Genomic DNA, 20,678 nt, shown 5'->3' with positions numbered 1-20,678 from the left:
AAATGTAGTATTATTGGAGATGGCTGACAATCTGCTTGCTGCATACACTTATGGAGGTTTCTCTCAAGATTGTGTTGCTTATGTTTAAACCCTTTCTGCCCAGCCCCAGCTTAGGGTCTTGTTCACATGAGCTTTGGTATCTGAAGAGCGATCTGAAATATCCTTTTTGTGTGCATAAAAACATATGAAATGGAAACATTCAATTTACCTAGTTGCTAAACGCAGATAGCCGAATAACGGCTGCACTGTGGTTGGCCAGTTCTGGGAGGGTGTCATATGACGTCCTCCCAGAATGCGCTCTCCTGTGCGCCCCCGGCGATATCCGTGATACTGCGTCCTACAGACACAGCTGATCACGCGATGTGGTGAAAGCCCAATCACAGCGGTCTTTCACCACATGATCAGCTGTGTCCAATGACGCGCTGATCATCGGAAATGCAATTGCTGGTTCTTGGCTGCACTTTCCTCACGCTGTCAGAGTGTGAGGAAAGTACTCCCGAGAACTGGCAGTTGTCAGAGCGGGGATCGGCACCGATCATCAGGGCACTGATGATCAGTGCCATGATGATTGGTGCCCAGCAGTGCCACCCACCAGTTCTGCCCACAAATGCCCAGCACTGCCGCCCACAAGTGCCCAGCTGTGCTGCCCACCAGTGCCCAGCAGTGCCGCCCACCTGTGCCTGGCCGTGCCATCCACCTATGCCTAGCAGTGCCACCCACCTGTGCCCACCAGTGCAGCCAGTCAGTGCCGCCCAACAGTGCCGCCAGTCAGTACCCAGAAGTTCTGCCAGTCAGTGCCCAGCAGTGCCACCAGAGAGTGCCCAGCAGTTGCGCTAGTCAGTGCCGCCTATCAGTGCCGTCTATCAGTACCCTTAATCAGTAACAGCTGATCAGTGCCACCTATTAGTGCTGCCTATCCCTGCCACCTCATTAGTGCTGCCTATCAGTGCCCATCAGTGCTGCCTATAAGTGCAGCCTCATCAACGCACATCAGTGAAGGAGAAAATTACCTGTTTGCAAAAGTTTATAATAGAAACAATGCAACTTTTTTTTCAAAATTTTTGCTCTTTTTTTGTTTATAGCGCAAAAAGTAAAACACACAGCAGTGATTAAATACCACCAAAAGAAAGCTGTATTTGTGAGAATAAAATGAGAAAAATTTCATATGGGCATAACGTTGCATGACCGCGCAATTCTCATTCAAAGTGCAACAGCGCTGAAAGTAGAAAATTGGCCTGGTAAGGAAGGGGGTATAAGTGCCTGGTAGGCAAGTGGTTAAAAAATATTCCCTTGTCCTGAGGTTTGTGTCTTTGAGACTGTCAGTTGTGGCACAGTATTTGGTATTTTCTGGGTATGCGGACTGGTATATGTGTGCAGTGTATACAGCAGGCACAGATTCTGTTCAAGCTCCCCTTAAGACCCGCCCACTGACCAGCCACAGAACTTATTTCTCTGTTCTTTCCCAGGGTGCCCCATGTCTTTTAAAAATCCCAGTCTGGCTCACATTTTGTCATCCTGCTTTGACTTTTTAATTGTAAAGCCAGTCAGATTACTTGTTACGAGTATTGTTAATATTGTCATCATTTATGCAGTATATTGTTTATACAGTTTAGAGGCTAAGTTTGCCTTTAAAAACATATATGTCCTGCGTACTACTGACCCCACGTACACTGCCATACTCACCCCCGTCCACTCCCCTTCTGACTAACCATCCTCTGCCCTGCTGACCCCCTGCACACTGCCCTACAACTGCTGATCTCTGCCCTTTGCTCTGATAATTCCTGTCCTCTGCCCTGCTGACCCCCTATACACTGGCCTACAAACTGCTGAACCCTGCAATACACTACCATACTGACCCCTGTCCTCTGCTCTGCTGACTGCCCATCCTCTGCCCTGCTGACCCCCTGTACACTGCCCTACAACTGCTGATCACTGCTCTTTGCTCTGATAATTCTTTTCCTCTGCCCTGCTGACCCCCTGTACACTGGACTACAAACTGCTGACTCCTGCAATACACTACCATACTGACCCTTGTCCTCCGTTTTGCTGACTGACCGTCATCTGCCCTGCTGACCCCCTGTACACTGCCCTACGACTGCTGATCTCTGCCCTTTGCTCTGATATTTCCTGTCTTCTGCCCTGCTGACCCCCAATACACTTTGATACTGATTCCTGTTTTTGCATGCTGCCCTGCTGACCTCCTATCCTCTGCCCCCTTTACATTTTTTACTGCATCCCCATATAAGACCAGCTAAATATTGCCCTGAATCCCACCATATTCACCTATCATTGGCATCCCAGTGTTTGATACCCCACCTTTGAACTTAGTTTTTGTTTGTTCCCCAATTACTCCTACTTAGTCCTTACATTTCTCTCTGAACCCACCCTTCTTGCCCCCCCCCCCTTTGCCTTTCCCTAACGGTGATTATACTGGTTCTAGTTTGAAAGCGGAATGGTAGTGGGAGCCAATGACAGATATTAGAAGGCTCTACTGTGTTTCTCACAAATTAAATGGGTTTTTTTTGTTAATTTTAGCCCACCTCATCATAACCCGTTGGGTTGTTCTCCTTTGTATAATTTTCAGTGTTTGGTGACTTCTTATTTTTACCATATAAAGAAGTTGTCAATAATTGTTTCTTGATTTTATAGGTAAACAAGGAACTTATTCTATGGTAGGAGATTATAAAAAGTCTCTACAACTGAAACTAAACAAGTACTTGAGCAGCAAAGACAAGGATGGATTCCTGACCATTTACAAGATGAACATGCAGCGTGTGAAGAACCAGAAGATATGGGAATATGGAACACCAAAGGCCGATAAGAAAAACAAAGTGATCATGATGGTTGGTGAAACCGGATCTGGTAAAACAACCTTGATTAACACTATGGTCAACTGTATCTTTGGTGTGGATTGGAAGGATGACCATCGCCTCCAACTAATTGAGGAGAGTAGTGAGAGGACTCAAGCTCACAGCCAAACATCAAGTGTCACCATCTACCAGATCAACCACGAAGATAACTTCCAAATCCCGTACTCCATAACCATCATTGACACTCCAGGGTTTGGAGACACCAGAGGGATAAACTATGATGAGAAAATCATGCAGAAGATAAGAGAATTTTTTTACAAATGCAAATTCACAGAAATTGATGCTGTTTGCTTTGTGGTCCAGTCTACTTTGGCTCGGTTAACTCCAACACAGGCGTACATCTATGACAATGTTTTGTCTATATTTGGTAATGACATCAAGAATAATATAGTCTTCTTCACAACCTTTGCCGAAGTCCAGGAACCAAACGTCCTCTCGGCAATTGTGGAAGCTGACGTTCCCTGTGCCAAATCTAAAGATGGAAAACCTGTGTATTTTAAGGTCAACAACAGCATGGTGTACGCTAATAACCACTCCGATGACATGGATGACTATGCGTGCATGACTCATGAAATACAGTGGATGATGGGAATGAGGAGCATTAAGGAATTTCTTTTACACTTTTTGCCTGGAATAGCCAGTAAAAATTTAAACTTAACAAAGAAAGTTTTAGCAGAAAGACATGCTTTGGAGGTAGTTTTGGATGGACTTGTCCAAAAAATTGAGGAGGCAATGTTTAAACAGCATGAACTGGAAGAAACAAAAACAACTGTGCATGAACACAAGACGGATATTGAAAAGAACGAGCATTTTCAATTTGAGGTGACAGAAACTGTAAAAAAAAAGATAGACTCTGAGAATGAATACTCAACCAACTGTCGTGAGTGCAACTCTACATGTCACCGAGGCTGCCATGTGTATTTTGGCTCCCTGGTTTATATTTGTGGAATTTTTAATATGAAGGGAAATTGTCGTGTGTGCGGACATAAGTGTACCACACACTCTTCAGAAACATCTTACTGGCAAACTCTCGTTAACAAAAAAATTAAAAGTTATTCTGAAGTAAAAGAAGGATATGAAAAGGAGGAGAAGATGATGTCCACAGAAAATGTTCTCCAAAAATTGAAGGATGACATTAAGAAGGCAGAGGATGAAGCCCAGGATCTTATTCAGAGGGTTGCCAATATCCTTAAACGTCTCCAGGAGATCGCCTTAAAGCCGAACCCGATGTCTGCTGTGGATTACATCCGGCTACTCATCCAAGAAGAGAGGATTGAAGGAAAGAGTGGATTCATGGAGAGAATTAAAATGCTGGAAGAAGCCATTAAAAAATTTAATATTAAAAGTAATATTCAATGTCAAGGAGCAGGTGCCAGCTTTGACAAACTTTTCAGTCTGGATTTTCTCATTTAGAGAACAGATAGAAAGTAGGTGGGAAAATATATGTTTATGCCTACAGCTATTTACGTTTTTTTTTTGTTGACCAATATAAAAAAAAAAAAGGTAGAGCAAATGATAATTAGTGAATTGGTGGACAGGCAAAGCTCATAGTATTTAGTCGCATTCAACTTGACTTGTTCTCTTTGAGGCGTTGACTGCCCCGTTGTACGCTGTGATTTTATGTGATAGAAGGCTTAAATGCTATCTTGAGTCTGGGTCCAATGTCAACTATTTAGACCCATCTATACATGAGCCTAAGTGGGTTAACATACCACTCCACCAAACGATGTGCCTACTTGTATATCCCGGAATTGATTTTTTTACTTGATTGTATAATCTTTTAAACCTTTTTACTATCAATACTCCTTGTTGGTCTTGAAGAAACGGATGAAACCGTGAAATGCGTAGACCTATGTTCAAGGGCATACAGTAATGCATTGGAAGATTTATGATATTCTTGATTTTATCTTATGTACAATCTGACATCATGTCTACATTTTAAGGATATATATTTGAATAAAACTGATTCTCTTATACACGTCCCAGCCACTTTATTAGGTCCACCTTGATAGTACTGGGTTTGACCCCCTACTGCCTTCAGAACTGCTTTAATTCTTCATGTCAAAGATTAAACAAGGTGTTGGTAACATTCCTCAGAAATAAATATCTAGGGAGAGATGGACAAATATAAGAGGTGGTCCAAGGAAAGTCTCCTATTCCAAACTCCCCACCTAGCTTGCAAAATGGATGTTGCTGATTTGGAGCTTAGTATATTCCACCTGTAGAGAAGAGTGTGGAGTTGGGAGGTAATTTGTTCTCTGGGACTTTTATCCACTACAGAGGGGAGGGGGGTCCATGTCTGAAAATATTTTTTGGTCTGGTCTCTCAAAGACAAGGTGAGATTTTCCATCTGTTGAATGTCACAAACTTTAGTAAACCAGTACTCTACACTATCCATCCACTTTATTAGGTCCACCTTGCTAGTACCGGGTTGGACCTCCTTTTGCCTTCAGAACTGCCTCCATTCTTCGTAGCACAGATTCAACAAGGTGTTGGACACATTCTTCAGAGATTTTGGCCTCTATTGACATGGTAGCATCACACAGTTGCTGCAGATCTGTTGGCTGCACATCCCTGAACCATGGATACAAGGCAGGATGGATCCATGCTTTCATGTTGCTTACAACAAATTCTGACCCTACCATCTGAATGTTGCAGCTAAAATCCAGGCTCATCAGACCAGGCAACGTTTTTACAATCTACTATTGACCAATTATGGTGAGGCTGTGCGAATTGTAGCCTCCGTTTCCTGTTCTTAGCGGTTGGGAGTGGCACCCAGTGTGGTTTTCTTTTGCTGTAGCCCATCTGCTTCAAGGTTGGATGACTTGAGCATTCAGAAATGTAATTCTGCATACCTTGGTTGTAACGAGGGGTTATTGGAGTTACTGTTGCCTTTCTATCATCTGAAACCAGTCTACCCATCTCCTCTGACTTCTGACACCAACAAGGAATTTTTCTCCACACAACTGCCGGTCACTGGATATTTTCTCTTTTTCAGACCATTCCCTGTAAACCCTAGAGATGGCCATGCATGAAAATCCCAGTAGATCAGCAGTTTTTGAAATAATCAGACCAGCCCGTCTGGCACCAACAACCATGCCACATTCAAAGTCACTTGAAGGAATAATGCCCCATTGTTGTTGTCAGTGGAAGGAATAGTATTCCATCATTGGTGTCAGTGAGAGGAATAGTTCCCCTATCCCTGGTGTCAGTGGAAGGAATTGTGCCTTGTATCAGAGGGAGGAATAGTGTCTCAGGGGCAAAGTAAAGGGAAACTGCAAACTTCATCTGTCTGCAGGCCACAGTTTGGAGCAGGAGCGTAACTATAGGGGTTGCAGTTGCAACCCGGCCTCATGCTCCAGGGGGCCTTTGTGGCCCATTGTACACCTGCAAAGGAGGGGTGGTGGGGGCGACATCTGCAGGAGGAAAGTGGAGGGCATCAGTTCCTCTATACGCTGCCCCTCCTATCCAGGTCCTGCTGCCAGGTCTGTGTGCAATGTTCAGCTTGTCCTACAAATGCCTTAGGACTCCGGCACCACATCCCCGCCTTCTCCACATTCATTTGCCGATCGAACTTTGCAGTGCTCAGCAGTGTGTGAGGGAGCACTGGAGGGAGCGGGGTGGGGATGAGAGGGGGATTGGGACATGACAGTCCGGTAGTGTGGGAAAGGAGCGAACAGCAACCATGGGCCACCTGGGTCTGTGACAGAATGGTCAAGTTAATATTAACCCCGCCCAACTCCCCTGAGCCCACCCTGCCCCCCCCCCCCTGCCCCTGAGCAATATACAGTCAGTGGGAGGGGGGAAAGAGGAGGTGTCAAGAAGGATTAGAGACTTGTAACCCTGCCCCCTGTCACTGAGCAAGCTTTGCCCTCCTGTCCCAGAGCCTTACACCTGTCAGTGAGTGAGGTAAAGAGGACCTGTCTTGTGGGAGGGGATTATACCCGGTAATACCCCCACATATGACAATAGAGTTCAAATGTGACCAGTGGTGAAACTACAGGTGTCACAATTGTGACCCGGCCCCATGTTCCAGGGAGCCCATGCAGCACCCCTCTGCACATTAATAGGAGGGGCAGTGGGTGTGGCATATAGGGGCTTATGGGGAACAAAACACCAAGGCACTGATCACAGGCCTGGTCCTGCTTTAAATACACCTGCAATCAGCCTCAGGTGATGGCTTGACTGCAGGAATGCGATTCTGGCTGCTGAGAGCACCCGCTGGCCAGCACTGGTACTGCAGCCCACAAGGCAGGTGAATCCCACCAGCAGTGGCAAGTCCATTCCTGACAGTACCCCCTCATGGAGCGGCCTCAGGAAGCTCCAAACAGTCCGTAATGGCACAAATGCTCCACCGGGTCCGGTAACTGGCTGGACATCCCACTGTCGGAATCACGCGACTGGCTGGGTCTCCTGCTGATAGGCCTATCTTTTTGCAGGAGACCACAGGAAGGCAGGTTGCTGGACACAGGATTTCCAGAAGCAGGCTGGGCAGCAGACAGAGGCACATCAGGCTGGGCAGCGGACAGAGGCACGCCAGGCTGGGCAGCGGACAGAGGCACGTCAGGCTGGGCAGCGGACAGAGGCACGTCAGGCTGGGCAGCAGGCACCGGGACGTTAGGCTGGGCAGCAGGCACCAGGTCGTCAGGCTGGGCAGCAGGCACTGGGTCATCAGGCTGAGTGGTCGTTATTGGTTCCTCAGGCGTGATATCAGACACCGGGGCATCAGGCTGGATATCGGACACCGGGGCATCAGGCTGGATATCGGACACCGGGGCATCAGGCTGGATATCGGACACCGGGGCAGCAGGCTGGATAACGAGCATCGGGTCATCAGGCCTGATAGGATCATTAGGCTGGGTAACGAGTGTTGGTTATGTGTTATAGAAGACACTGGTAGTGATGAGGCAGAATTCAGACTTTACTTGTGTGGCTTAAGTTGCAAACATACAGAGCACATTTCAGCAGGTTGTGATAGCAGACATCTTACTGAAGAGAGAGAGGAACAGAGAAGAGAACAGGAAGAGAGAGAACCAACAAGTTTTACACATATGCACAACTGATAACCTTAGTGTACAGTGCCATCTACTGGTCAAGTGATATTAACACAGAACACTATATACAGTACATGCTGTTGCATTCCCAACAACGAGCACCAGATCATCAGGCTGGGTAGGATCATCAGGCCGGGTAGGATCATCAGGCATCAGGGCTTCAGGCTCGACAGCGGGCACTGGGTCATCTGCCAGGACAGCGGGCACTGGGTCACCTGGCACGACAGCGGGCACCGGGTCACCTGGCACGACAGCGGGCACTGGGTCACCTGGCACGACAGCAGGCACCGGGGCGGCAGGCTGGACCAGGTCATCAGGCTGGATTAGATCATCAGGCTGGATCACAAACACCGGGTCATCAGGCTGGATCAGGTCATCAGGCTGGATTAGATCATCAGGCTGGATCACAAGCACCGTGTCATCAGGCTGGACCAGGTCATCAGGCTGGATTAGATCATCAGTCTGGATCACGAACACCGGGTCATCAGGCTGGATCACGAACACCGGGTCATCAGGCTGGATCAGGTCATCTGGCATCAGGGCATTAGGCTGGATCGAGTCATCAGGCTGGGTAGCAGAAGGCAGTTTCTCAGATGGCAGGCTGACCGATTTGGATACTGGCAGGATGGTGCTAGTTGGAAAGAATTTTCACTTCTTCTTGGGTTTAGTTACTGAAGCACTGTAAGTAAATGTAGGTCTGTAAATGGAGGAAGCAGCTGAAGACAGAGAAGAGCTGGAGGATGGAACAGAGGAGGGAGAAGTTGCTACAGAGGACTTCTTTACAGGGTTAAAGGCAGGATAGGTGCAGCGAGTGGGAACAGGGTACTGACATGTGGTTGATAGCAGGGTATACTGGGCTGTAACTGGGGGTGCTGTCAGGAATGCAGGAATAGAGCTTTGAAAAAATAGATTAGAAGCAGGACTGGGTCTTTGCAAGCTGACCGAGGCTGGGTGTAACAAGTCTGACCATGTCTGTAATACCGGTTGAACAAAGCTCAGCTTACACGTAGCCTGTCTGACCAAAGACTGCACTGCGTTTATGCAATCCACAAGCATATGTGATGGACAAGCTGCATAATGCTCATGGAAGAAATCTGGATCATCCTCCAACAACCATACCAGTGACTCTAATTGATCTGCACTAAATGGTGGAAAAAAGTCATCCCTGCTTTCAGGGGTACGGGACCGAGCCAACTCAGCACAAACCTGGATCAATGGTTGCACCTCAGAAAACTCTGTGCCCTGATCTACGAGTGTCAAGGTCCTACCTTTTCCCAGAGGTTATGTTACTCCATGTGCTGGCGTCCATCTTGTATTCTGCTGTGCATGATGGGAATCCTTTTTATGCCTTCAGGTCTCCGAGGTCCACCCCCCAGAGGGGCGTGGCTGATGACATATAAGCCTGTGGCCCGCACATGCTCTTTGCACTTGTGTCTTGTGTCTTGGTGTTACTATTACTCTGTTCTGACTCTCGTGACTCTCCTGGTATCTGATTCGGCTTGTGACTTGACTATTCTTTGTATTCTCCTTTGATCTGACCCTCTGTTGCTGAACCCGGTTCGTGACCTGTGATTCTCGTCTGCTGTCCTGTACTGTTTTGTCCTGTTGTTGTTGACCCCGGCCTGTCTGACTACTCTTTTGTTTCTTCCACCAGCTACACGCCATTGGCGGTGGCCATTACCGCAGCTGAGGTGTCTCGGGGGCCGCGACCTGGTTCCTGGCTGCGTCAAGTCCATCCCCACCATCAGGGGCCCTGGTGAAGGGCAGCCTGGGACTTAGACTCCGCGCCCTGAGGGACTTCGGTCTGTGGGTGGTGGATGTCGTCAGCCAGTGCGTTACATTTAGAGATGAGCGAATTTTTCAAAAATTCGATTCGGCTGATTCGGCGAATTCCAGGAAGAAATTCGATTCGATGCGAATTAATTCGCTACGAAGATAACTTATAAAAAGGGTTTCTAGGCTTCAGAGAGCCTTTAAATTAGTGCAGAACACTGTACCTTTAATTTAAATGCCCTTGGAGATGAGGAAGGAGAAGGAGAAGGAGAAGGATGAGAAGAAGGAGAAGGATGAGAAGAAGGAGAAGGATGAGAAGAAGGAGAAGGAGAAGGAGGAGGAGAAGGAGAAGGAGAAGGATGAGAAGAAGGAGAAGGATGAGAAGGATGAGAAGAAGGAGAAGGATGAGAAGAAGGAGAAGGATGAGAAGAAGGAGAAGGATGAGAAGAAGGAGAAGGATGAGAAGAAGGATGAGAAGAAGGATGAGAAGAAGGAGAAGGAGAAGGAGGATGAGAAGAAGGAGAAGGATGAGAAGAAGGATGAGAAGAAGGAGAAGGATGAGAAGAAGGATGAGAAGAAGGAGAAGGATGAGAAGAAGGATGAGAAGAAGGAGAAGGATGAGAAGAAGGATGAGAAGAAGGAGAAGGATGAGAAGAAGGATGAGAAGAAGGAGAAGGATGAGAAGAAGGATGAGAAGAAGGATGAGAAGAAGGAGAAGGATGAGAAGAAGGACAGTTCTGTGACAGTTTCTGTCTATTTCTGACAGTTCTGTGACATTCACTCCATACAGCGGTTTCAACCGCTGTATGGAGGGAATGTCCCAGAACTGTCAGAAATAGTCTATTTCTGACAGTTGTGGGACATTCCGTCCATACAGCGGTTTCAACCGCTGTATGGAGGGAATGTCCCAGAACTGTCATAAATAGTCTATTTCTGACAGTTGTGGGACATTCACTCCATACAGCGGTTGAAACATTGTATCTATTTGTTTCCATAAATGACATTCTGCAGATACACTTAGAGGAGCGCTGCAGATACACTTTTTGCCGGCTTGGAATTATTCTTATTTTCATCCTACTTCTTCTTCTTCATCCTCATCCTCTTCTTCTTCTTCTGAGGATGAGGATGAAGAAGTAGAAGAAGAAGAAGAAGTAGGATGAAAATAAGAATTCCAAACCGGCAAAAAGTGTATGTGCAGAGTTCCTCTATTTCTGACAGTTCTCTGACAGCTTCTTCACATGTACAGCGGTTGAAACATCTGTATCCTAAATGGAAACTAATAGATACAATGTTTCAACCGCTGTACATGTGTTCCTTCTGTCAGAGAACTGTCAGAAATAGCGGAGCTCTCTGCAGGGACACTTTTGCCGGCTGATCGGGAAAAATCCGATTCGCGCACCCGAAGTAGGCAAATATTCGGATTCGACGCGAATCGAATTTTTCCTGAAATTCGTATCGAATTCCGGTTCGCCTGGTTCGATTCGCTCATCTCTAGTTACATTGTTAGGCCTGCCTGTCCGTTCCTCGACCCCTGCCCTGACATTACACAAGTGCCATGAAACCTGACGGTGCAGGCACGCCTTCGCTCCCAACGCTAGTCGCCAGACTCGATCAACAGGATCACCTGTTGGATCAGTTCGCTCTGGCGTTTGCAAACTCTGCTTGCACGCACTGCACACCTTGCTCCTGGTGCTATTAGGCCGGTAGTCACTCCGGTGGTCTCTCCCGCTGCTTCTCCGCCTATTGCGCCCACCACCTCGGCGGCTGCATCAGCGGCACCCAGAGGTATGACTGGCTCTGCCCCTCTTCCACAGCGCTTTGGGGGTGAGCCGAGTCAGTGTCGTGGGTTCCTCAACCAGGTGGGTATTTATTTTGAATTAATACCCCACGCCTTCCCGTCTGAGAGGTCAAAGGTTGGGTTCCTAATTTCACTACTCTCAGACAAGGCCTTGGCCTGGGCAAATCCCTTATGGGAGAGGAACGACCCGGTGATTCAAGATTTTTCCGGTTTTGTCGATGCCTTCCGTAGGGTATTCGATGTACCGGCTCATTCCGCCTCGGCGGCCAAGCTGCTCATGACCATGCATCAGGGTTCACGGACCGTGGCCGAGTACGCCATAGAGTTTCGTACCCTGGCGGCAGAGGTCGGTTGGAACAATGAGGCTCTGGTGGCTGCGTTTTCCCATGGTCTTTCTGACACACTGAAGGACGAGATTGCAGCTAAGGAACTGCCTGTGGTGTTGGAGGAGCTCATCTCTTTCCTGATCTTGATTGACACCAGGCTCAAGGAGAGGCCTTCACTCAAGGAACGCCTGCGGAGGCACCTGCGTTTTCTGTCCCACCCGTTCCTCCCTCTCCTCCCACGCCTCCTGGGGATGGATTGTCTGATGGTGAGCCCATGCAGCTGGGGTTTGCTCGCCTTTCCGAGGGGGAGCGGGCCGCTCGGCGTTGGGAGGGTCGCTGCCTGTACTGTGGTCTTGGTGGGCACTTTCGGCAGTCCTGTCCGGTCCGTCCGGGAAACGCTCGCACCTGAGATCCTGTCGGGGACAGATCTTGGGTGGAGTCTCCTCGTCCCCGGCGTTCCGCAGAGATAAGCCACTGATCACCGTTGTCCTCTCTTGGGCGGAGGGCTCGGTGACGGCCCAGGCGTTGGTAGATTCTGGGGCCAGCGGGTTGTTTATGGACAGCTCGTTTGCTGCCCAGCACTCCATTCCCCTGCAGGCTCGAGTTACCCCATTGGTTCTCGAGGCGATAGATGGCAGGCTCCTGCAACCACCGCAGGTTACCCACGAGACTGTGCCAGTGGAAATAGCTATTGGGGCTGTTCACAGGGAGTTGGCCTGTTTCCAGGTGATTTCTTCTCCGCACTATTCGGTGGTTTTGGGGTATCCCTGGCTCCAGATGCACAATCCAACCTTCAATTTGTCAGGGATCGCGGCTCCGTGCTCCACGATCGCGGCTCTGTCCCCCGCGCATGCGCATTGGCGGCAGATCGCGCCGGGACACAGGCACTAGGTCCCGGCGAGCCGCGGCTGACAGGACGCCGCGCATGCGCAGTAGGTGCCGGGGGCGCGCCTCAGGCGCCCAATGACAGCCGGGGGCGCGTCCTAGCCGGCCAATGACAGTGCAGGGCGCACTATTTAAAGATGCCCTGCACTGTCACAGATTGCCGCAAGGTCTTCCTGTGATCCCGAGTTCCTGCACCTGTCTAGTGACCCTGATTGACCCTGACTACGCTGCCTGCCCCTGTGATTGACCTGGATTGCCCTGACTATCCTGCCTGCTCCTGTGATTGACACGGATTGTCCTGACTACTCTGCCTGCTCCTGCGTTTCACCCGGATTGCCCTGACCATTCTACGGATTGACTTCCCTGCTGACCCTGCCTGTGACCCGACTACTCTTCGCCTACCGATTCTGTACCCCGCTTACCCTCACGGGCCCACGATCCGTTACTACCCTGCTGGGGCCGCCATCCTCTTCATATCTGGCTCTCCCTGTACCTGTCCCCAAAGGTCTCCTCAGCCACTGGTGGGCCTGCTCGGAGGTCGTGACCTGGCCCGGGACTGTTTCAAGTCCATCCCCACCATCAGGGGCTCTGGTGAAAGCACAGCCCGGGCTTAGACCCCACGCTCTGAGTAGGTCTGTCAGTTGGCAGCCTGAGGCACCACCTGGCGGATCATAACACAATTGGCAAACAGCCGAGATTCTCTCGTGGTCTCCACAGTGTGGGGCCGGGTGCATTGGTGGGCCGGTTAAGGTGTTGTGTGCCTCCTCGGACTCTGCGTTGCCCTCTGATTATGGGGAGTACCAGGACGTGTTTGATAAGGTACGCGCTGGTGCCTTACCTGCTCATCGTCCTTACGATTGCGCCATATCCTTGCAACCCGGTGCCACTCCCCCGCGTGGCAGGGTGTATCCTCTCTTGGTTGCGGAGAATAAGGCCATGGAGGAATACGTTGCGGATGCGCTTTCCCGGGGGCACATTCTTAAGTCTACTTCCCCAGCAGGAGCGGGCTTTTTCTTTGTAAAGAAGAAGGGTGGTGAATTGAGGCCTTGCATTGATTATAGGGGTCTTAATCGAATCACCACTAAGAATGCCTACCCGATTCCCTTGATTACTGAGTTGTTCGACCGCCTTAAGGGGGCAACAGTCTTTACCAAACTTGACCTTAGGGCGGCGTACAACCTCGTACGGATCAAACAGGGGGATGAGTGGAAGACCGCGTTTAACACCAGAACCGGTCACTACGAATACCTTGTGATGCCCTTCGGGTTGTGTAACGCGCCTGCAGTTTTTCAGGAATTCATAAATTATGTCCTTCGTGACTTGTTGCAGCAGTGCGTGGTAGTTTACTTGGATGACATCCTGGTTTACTCTGCCTCCATGGAGTCCCATATCCAGGATGTCAAGCAGGTGCTGCAACGATTACGTGAGAACGAACTTTTTTGTAAACTTGAGAAGTGCGAATTCCATCGATCCCAAGTTGCCTTTTTAGGCTACATCATTTCTGCGGAGGGATTCTCCATGGACCCTCAGAAGGTTTCGGCGGTTCTGCAGTGGCCTCGTCCCAATGGTCTTCGGCCCATTCAGCGCTTTTTGGGTTTTGCCAACTACTATCGGAAGTTCATCAGGAACTTCTCCACGCTGGCAAAGCCTCTCTCAGACCTAACCAAGAAGGGCAGTAATCCTCACGAGTGGCCACCCGAGGCCATCGTAGCGTTCGAGGCTCTGAAATCCGCCTTTGCGTCGGCTCTGATACTGTCTCATCCCAATCCTGGATTGCCCTTCGTCCTTGAGGTTGATGCATCCGAGACGGGAGTAGGCGCTCTCCTGTCTCAACGTCGGTCGCCCGATGGACCCCTACTTCCCTGTGGGTTCTACTCCAGGAAGCTTTCCTCTGCAGAGTGCAACTACCAGATTGGAGATAGGGAGTTGTTGGCAATCATTCTGGCTCTCAAGGAATGGAGGCACCTGCTCGAGGGCTCCGCGGTTCCGGTCCTCATTCTTACCGATCATAAGAACCTGACTTATCTTTCAGAGGCCAAAAGATTGACACCCCGCCAGGCCAGATGGGCTCTGTTCTTGTCACGCTTCAACTATGTGGTTTCATATTTGCCTGGTTCCAAGAATGTCAGGGCTGATGCGTTATCACGGCAATACTCTGAGTTGTCCAGGGAAGACTCTGAGCCAATCTCAGTTATTCCTCCAGATCAGATCCTGGCTGCCATTCGCACCAGTCTGACCTCTCCTCTTGGGGAGCAGATTTTGGCGGCTCAATATGATGCTCCCCCCGGGAAGCCGGAGGGTAGATGTTTTGTACCCGAGGGATTGCGCACCCGCCTGCTGCGTACCTACCATAACGCCAAAACTGCCGGGCATCCGGGGAAGAACCAGCTGTGTTGGGTCGTCTCTCGCTTATTCTGGTGGCCAACCCTCCGTGCCGACATTGCCTCTTATGTAGCGGCATGTTCGATCTGTGCCCAGAATAAGTCTCCACGGCATCTCCCTTTGGGTCTTCTGCAACCCATTCCCAATGGGGAGCGTCCTTGGTCACACCTAGGTATGGACTTTATTGTAGACCTCCCGGAGTCTCGGGGTCATACGGTCATCCTCATGATCGTCGATCGGTTTTCCAAGATGTGCCATTGCATTCCACTCAGGAAATTACCAACAGCGCAAGAACTGGCCACGGTCTTTTCCAGGGAGATTTTTCGCCTGCATGGGTTGCCTAAGGTGATTGTCTCGGACCGCGGGAGTCAGTTCGTGTCCAGATTCTGGCGTGCCTTCTGCTCCCAGTTGGGTATTAGTCTCTCCTTTTCCTCAGCCTACCACCCGCAGTCCAATGGGGCTGCGGAGCGTTCCAATCAGGCCTTAGAACAATTCCTTCGGTGTTATATTTCAGACCATCAGGACGATTGGGCCGATCTCCTGCCTTGGGCAGAGTTTGCCAGGAACTCGGCGGTCAACTCCTCCTCCGGGATGTCGCCCTTCATGGCCAACTATGGGTTCCAACCCGCGGTATTACCTGAGAGGTTCTCACCACAGGACATTCCGGCTGTGGGGAACCATCTTGCTGCCCTGCGTTCTTCATGGGGGCAGATCCAGAGGGCCTTGAGGGACTCAGCTCAGCGCCAGAAGTTCCAGGCTGATCGCAGACGGTTGCCCGCTCCTTCATACCAGGTCGGCGATCGGGTGTGGTTGTCTACTCGCAACCTCAATCTTCGGGTGCCCACACCCAAACTAGCTCCCCGTTTTGTCGGTCCTTTCCGCATTCTCCGCAAAGTGAATCCGGTGGCCTATGCCCTTGCCCTTCCGTCTGGGATGCGGATCTCCAATATCTTTCATGTTTCCCTGTTGAAACCTCTGATCTGCAATCGCTTCACTACCTCTCTGCCTCGGCCCCGTCCTGTCCGGGTTGACGGTCATGAGGAGTATGAGGCGAGCCGGATCCTGGACTCTTGATTGGTGCGCGGTCGATTACAGTTCCTGGTTCATTGGCACGGTTATGGTCCTGAGGAGCGTTCCTGGGTTCCTTCCGCGGATGTCCATGTTCCTGCCCTCCTCCGCGCTTTTCATACCCGCTTTCCTCAGAAACCTTTTGTTGAGCCGCGGAGGGGGAGGGGCCCTTGAGGAGGAGGTACTGTCAAGGTCCTACCTTTTCCCTGAGGTTATGTTACTCCATGTGCTGGCGTCCATCTTGGATTCTGCTGTGCATGATGGGAATCCTTTTTATGCCTTCAGGTCTCTGAGGTCCACCCCCCAGAGGGGCGTGGCTGATGACATATAAGCCTGTGGCCCGCACATGCTCTTTGCACTTGTGTCTTGTGTCTTGGTGTTACTATTACTCTGTTCTGACTCTCGTGACTCTCCTGGTATTCTGATTCGGCTTGTGACTTGACTATTCTTTGTATTCTCCTTTGATCTGACCCTCTGTTGCTGAACCCGGTTCGTGACCTGTGATTCTCGTCTGCTGTCCTGTACTGTTTTGTCCTGTTGTTGTTGACCCCGGCCTGTCTGACTACTCTTTTGTTTCTTCCACCAGCTACACGCCATTGGCGGTGGCCATTACCGCAGCTGAGGTGTCTCGGGGGCCGCGACCTGGTTCCTGGCTGCGTCAAGTCCATCCCCACCATCAGGGGCCCTGGTGAAGGGCAGCCTGGGACTTAGACTCCGCGCCCTGAGGGACTTCGGTCTGTGGGTGGTGGTTGTCGTCAGCCAGTGCGTTACATTGTTAGGCCTGCCTGTCCGTTCCTCGGCTCCTGCCCTGACAACGAGTGAATGAGCAACTTGCATGCACTCTAGCAGCTGATCCCTGGTATACTCCTTCAGAATCTGACTGCCATATTCTCTGTCTTCTAAGACTAACAGCGACAAGTACACAACCACCTCAGGATGCATCCTTCACAACAACAAGCCAAGATGGCTTCCCTGTGCAGCCACTTCTGGTCAGGATTGGTGTAATGTCAGAGATCCAGGTATGACCAGAGATGTGTGGACTGACACAGGGAAACGCAGGCTCAAGTATGGTGTAAACAATATAATTTATTAAAGGCTTTACAAAAATATAAATGCACAATACAAACAAAACCAAACCTCCAACTGATAATGGAATGTACGAGCACACAGACAAGAGTAGTCAGGGCTAGTGAGGTGGAGTGGTCAGGCAGGCCGGGTCAGGAACCATCGGGCAGACAAGGTACAAAGGAGCAGGCAGAGCATAGTCAGATGGGCCAGGTCAGGAACAATCAGGCAGACAAGGTACCAGAGGAGCAGGCAGGAGAGTGGTCAGGAATAGCCGGGGTCGGTGCAGGCAGAGTTCTATCAATGTCAGGCAGAGGGATCAGGAAGGAAGGCAGACGACAGGATCAGGTTCAGGCACAGGGGCTCATGGGGAACAAAACACCAAGGCACTGATCACAGGCCTGGTCCTGCTTAAATACACCTCCTGAAATCAACCTCAGGTGATGGCTTGACTGCAGGAGTGAGATTCTGGCTGCTGAGAGCAACCGCTGGCCAGCACTGGTACTGCAGCCCACAAGGCAGGTGAGTCCCACCACCAGTGGCTAGTCCATTCCTGACAGTACCCCAAGCAAATTGTCCCAAACAAAGCATTACTCCCCGAACCAACCTCTGCCTCTCTTGTAGAACATACCTCCCGCTGGGCAGAAGTATGTGTAATGGAACCGACCCCAGACTGCACTTGGGTATTTACGTTATACTACCGCTTCCCTGTCCAAATACCATCAACAGACATCACTCTGGAAGTAAACCAGAGAAGACTACTTTATTTTAACACAGATACAAGATATATACATTCAAGGAAACAACCCCCCCCCCCCCCCTGCATAATGACACAGGGCAAGGCAATCTACAATTAGTAACAAGAGACACACCAGCAGGCAGTCCGATCAGGAGGGAGGGCTGCTGAAAACACCCCCCACTAAGCTAATACACACAAACACAGACATCCCATAATAGTTTGCTCCCAAGCAAGACAAACAATAGAACAATGGGATGTAACCACATGGCATGAAAAAAATCACCAACCCCCCACCCCAATATTAGGACAAATCATCCTGTACCCCTAACAGTAACTTACACATAATAGGGATATGTTGAGCGGAGACAGGGGTCTCCCCACCTCTCCAAAGTGAGCTGTGTTCCATGGGCCCCCCACCCAAAGTGACTCCCATTACAATACGGACTGGTCCTTCTCCCTGAAGTTCTGTCAGCAGCTGGAGAGAAGACAGGGTGGCTGGGCCGACTCCATCATGCTGTTGGGGATCTGGGCTGACTTCCCAGCATCCCTGGGGTATCCAGGTGGTAACTGTAGTCTCACCCACTTTGACTTGATGCACATCCCCCAGTGTTTGCAAAGTAAGGCTGACATTCTCCTGTCCCAATACCTGACCCTTTTCTGGGGTTGTGTCAGTGGAGACCGAAGTCCCATCCACGGACATAAGCTCAAGCTACAGTTGTGAGGTGTCAATTGCATCCTATTATTGTAGCTCCCGCGGTGCTGATTTTTGTGGGCAGAGGTCAACAGCGCCATGCCCTGATGCCAGCTCTTCTGCTGGACGCTCACTGGCTGGTTCCTCCTCAGCAGAAAAGTCAATCAAATCCCCAGTCTCTGGTACTGGTGTCTGGGGATAGGGGTTCACCATCTCCTGTCCGTGGAACCTAGAAAATGTTACCAGTGCTGGGCAGAGTTTAGCAATGTTTGGCCCTGTTGCCAGCTCTTCTGCTGGAGGTTCCCCGGATGTATATCCTCAGAAGAGAAGTCTATCAAATCTCCAGTCTTTGGAATTTCCACTGACGATTTTTGGGCATGCTGCTCTGAGACCCCTGTGAGACTGAACATAGCCTCTCTGCCTTCTCGCAGGTCCTCAAGGGTAGGTTCTACTTCATCGCCAAACACAAAATGATCTGTAAGGCTCTCACACAGCAATCCAGGGCCACCAAAGTCATATCCCTCCAAAGATCATTCTGTTGTCACCCATAAATATTTCTGCTCTGCATACCATTGCAGAGCCCGATATCAGTTGTCCAGCTCTATCTCCTGCTGGACCAGCCTGTCCAACTCAGTCACCCATTGCTCCTGGGGACACTCTCCCAGGAATGGCATCTGTAAATTCCATTGGTCCCTGGCCCATTCCTCTAGGGCTGGATAGCACTTGCCCTTGTACATACCAGCAACCTGGAGGGCTCCACTCCAAAGCACCACCCAAATCCACTGCCTGAACTCCAGGTACTTATCCGCAGACACAGTCCTGGGGTATGTTGCAGGAATGATCCGCAGCAGCCCCGGGAACTCTGATGCCAGGTCCATATCTCCATTGGGGTGACCGACGTCTACTTTCCTGATCTTGAATCCCTGTGGTGGTTTGGACGTGTTCACAGCCAGGAAGCACAATACCACCACTTGCCAACAATGTAACGGAACCGACCTAGACTGCACTTGGGTACTTCCATTAGAATACCACTTCTCCGTCTGAACACCGACCACAGACACCACAGCCGACCATACAAGATTAGACAACACCAGTCTTGAAGTAAACCAGGAGGTAGACTAGTTTATTTGAACACAGATACAAGATATATACACTCAGGGGACAATCCCCCCTCCCTGCATAATGACACAGGGCGGGGCAATCTACATTTAGTAACAAGGGACACTGTCAGGGATCACCGCAACGCATGAATCTGCACATGCGTAGGTGTCCGACAAGACATGCAGGCAGGCGGGCACTAGGACCCAGGCGCGCCTGTCACCTATGACGACGCTGGGCAGGCGCTAGGACCCAGGCGCGCCTGTCAGCGCCGGGCAGGCTATTTAAACCAGCCCTGCACAGACACAAGTTGCCTTATGGTCTTCTTACTCTGTTCCTGCTAGTGTGTTTCCTGCTGATTGATTTGTTGCTGACCCTGCTTGATCCTGACTTTGCTGACTTCACCTGCTCTGATCCTTGGCTTGTTTGACTACTCTTCTGGACAATTCTACTGATCTGAACTCCTGTTACCGAACCCGGCGAGTGACTTGACTATTCTTTGCCTGCTGCCTTGTACCACGCTGATCCCACTGTTACCGAACCGTTCGTCTGACCACACTTATTGCCCTGCTATCCATCCGCCCTGCACGGATCTGGTCACCACTGCTCAGGCCCATCTGCCTCTTCACGTCAGGCTCTCCACCTGTACACACTTCTGGCGGATCCCTCTACCACAGGCGGGTGTACTCAGGGGCCGTGACCTGGTCTCAGTCTGATCCAAGTCCATCCCCACCATCAGGGGCCCTGGTGAACAGCAGACTGAGGCTTAGATTCTCTTTGGAATCCTGTTCTGTGGATTGCTAGAGGTACCGCCAGGCGGTGTCTGACAGACACACAGGTATTCAAACTTCACACCAACAGACAGTCCCATCAGGAGGGAGGGCTGATGGATACACCCCCCCCCCACTAAGCTAATACACATAAACACA

At 50.3% G+C, this 20,678-nt stretch overlaps 1 protein-coding gene across 1 annotated transcript in view; it reads left to right on the top strand.

The window, feature by feature from the left end:
• Positions 1 to 4,844, top strand: part of LOC149451432 (uncharacterized) — a 30,162-nt gene extending 25,318 nt beyond the window's left edge. Inside the window, exon 2 of the mRNA XM_089690682.1 lies at positions 2,650 to 4,844. Within this exon, the coding sequence (XP_089546808.1) occupies positions 2,650 to 4,283 (1,634 nt within the window). The 3' untranslated portion in view covers positions 4,284 to 4,844. The remainder of the gene's footprint in view (positions 1 to 2,649) is intronic.
• Positions 4,845 to 20,678: the final 15,834 nt, after the last annotated feature.

Source organism: Staurois parvus, unplaced genomic scaffold, assembly GCF_062004578.1.
Source record: "Staurois parvus isolate SC_StPar_1 unplaced genomic scaffold, SC_StPar_1.0 ptg000539l, whole genome shotgun sequence".
Classification (NCBI taxonomy): domain Eukaryota; kingdom Metazoa; phylum Chordata; class Amphibia; order Anura; family Ranidae; genus Staurois; species Staurois parvus.
The sequence above is the reverse complement of the archived record's forward strand: the minus strand, read 5'-3'. Positions and strand labels throughout refer to the sequence as shown.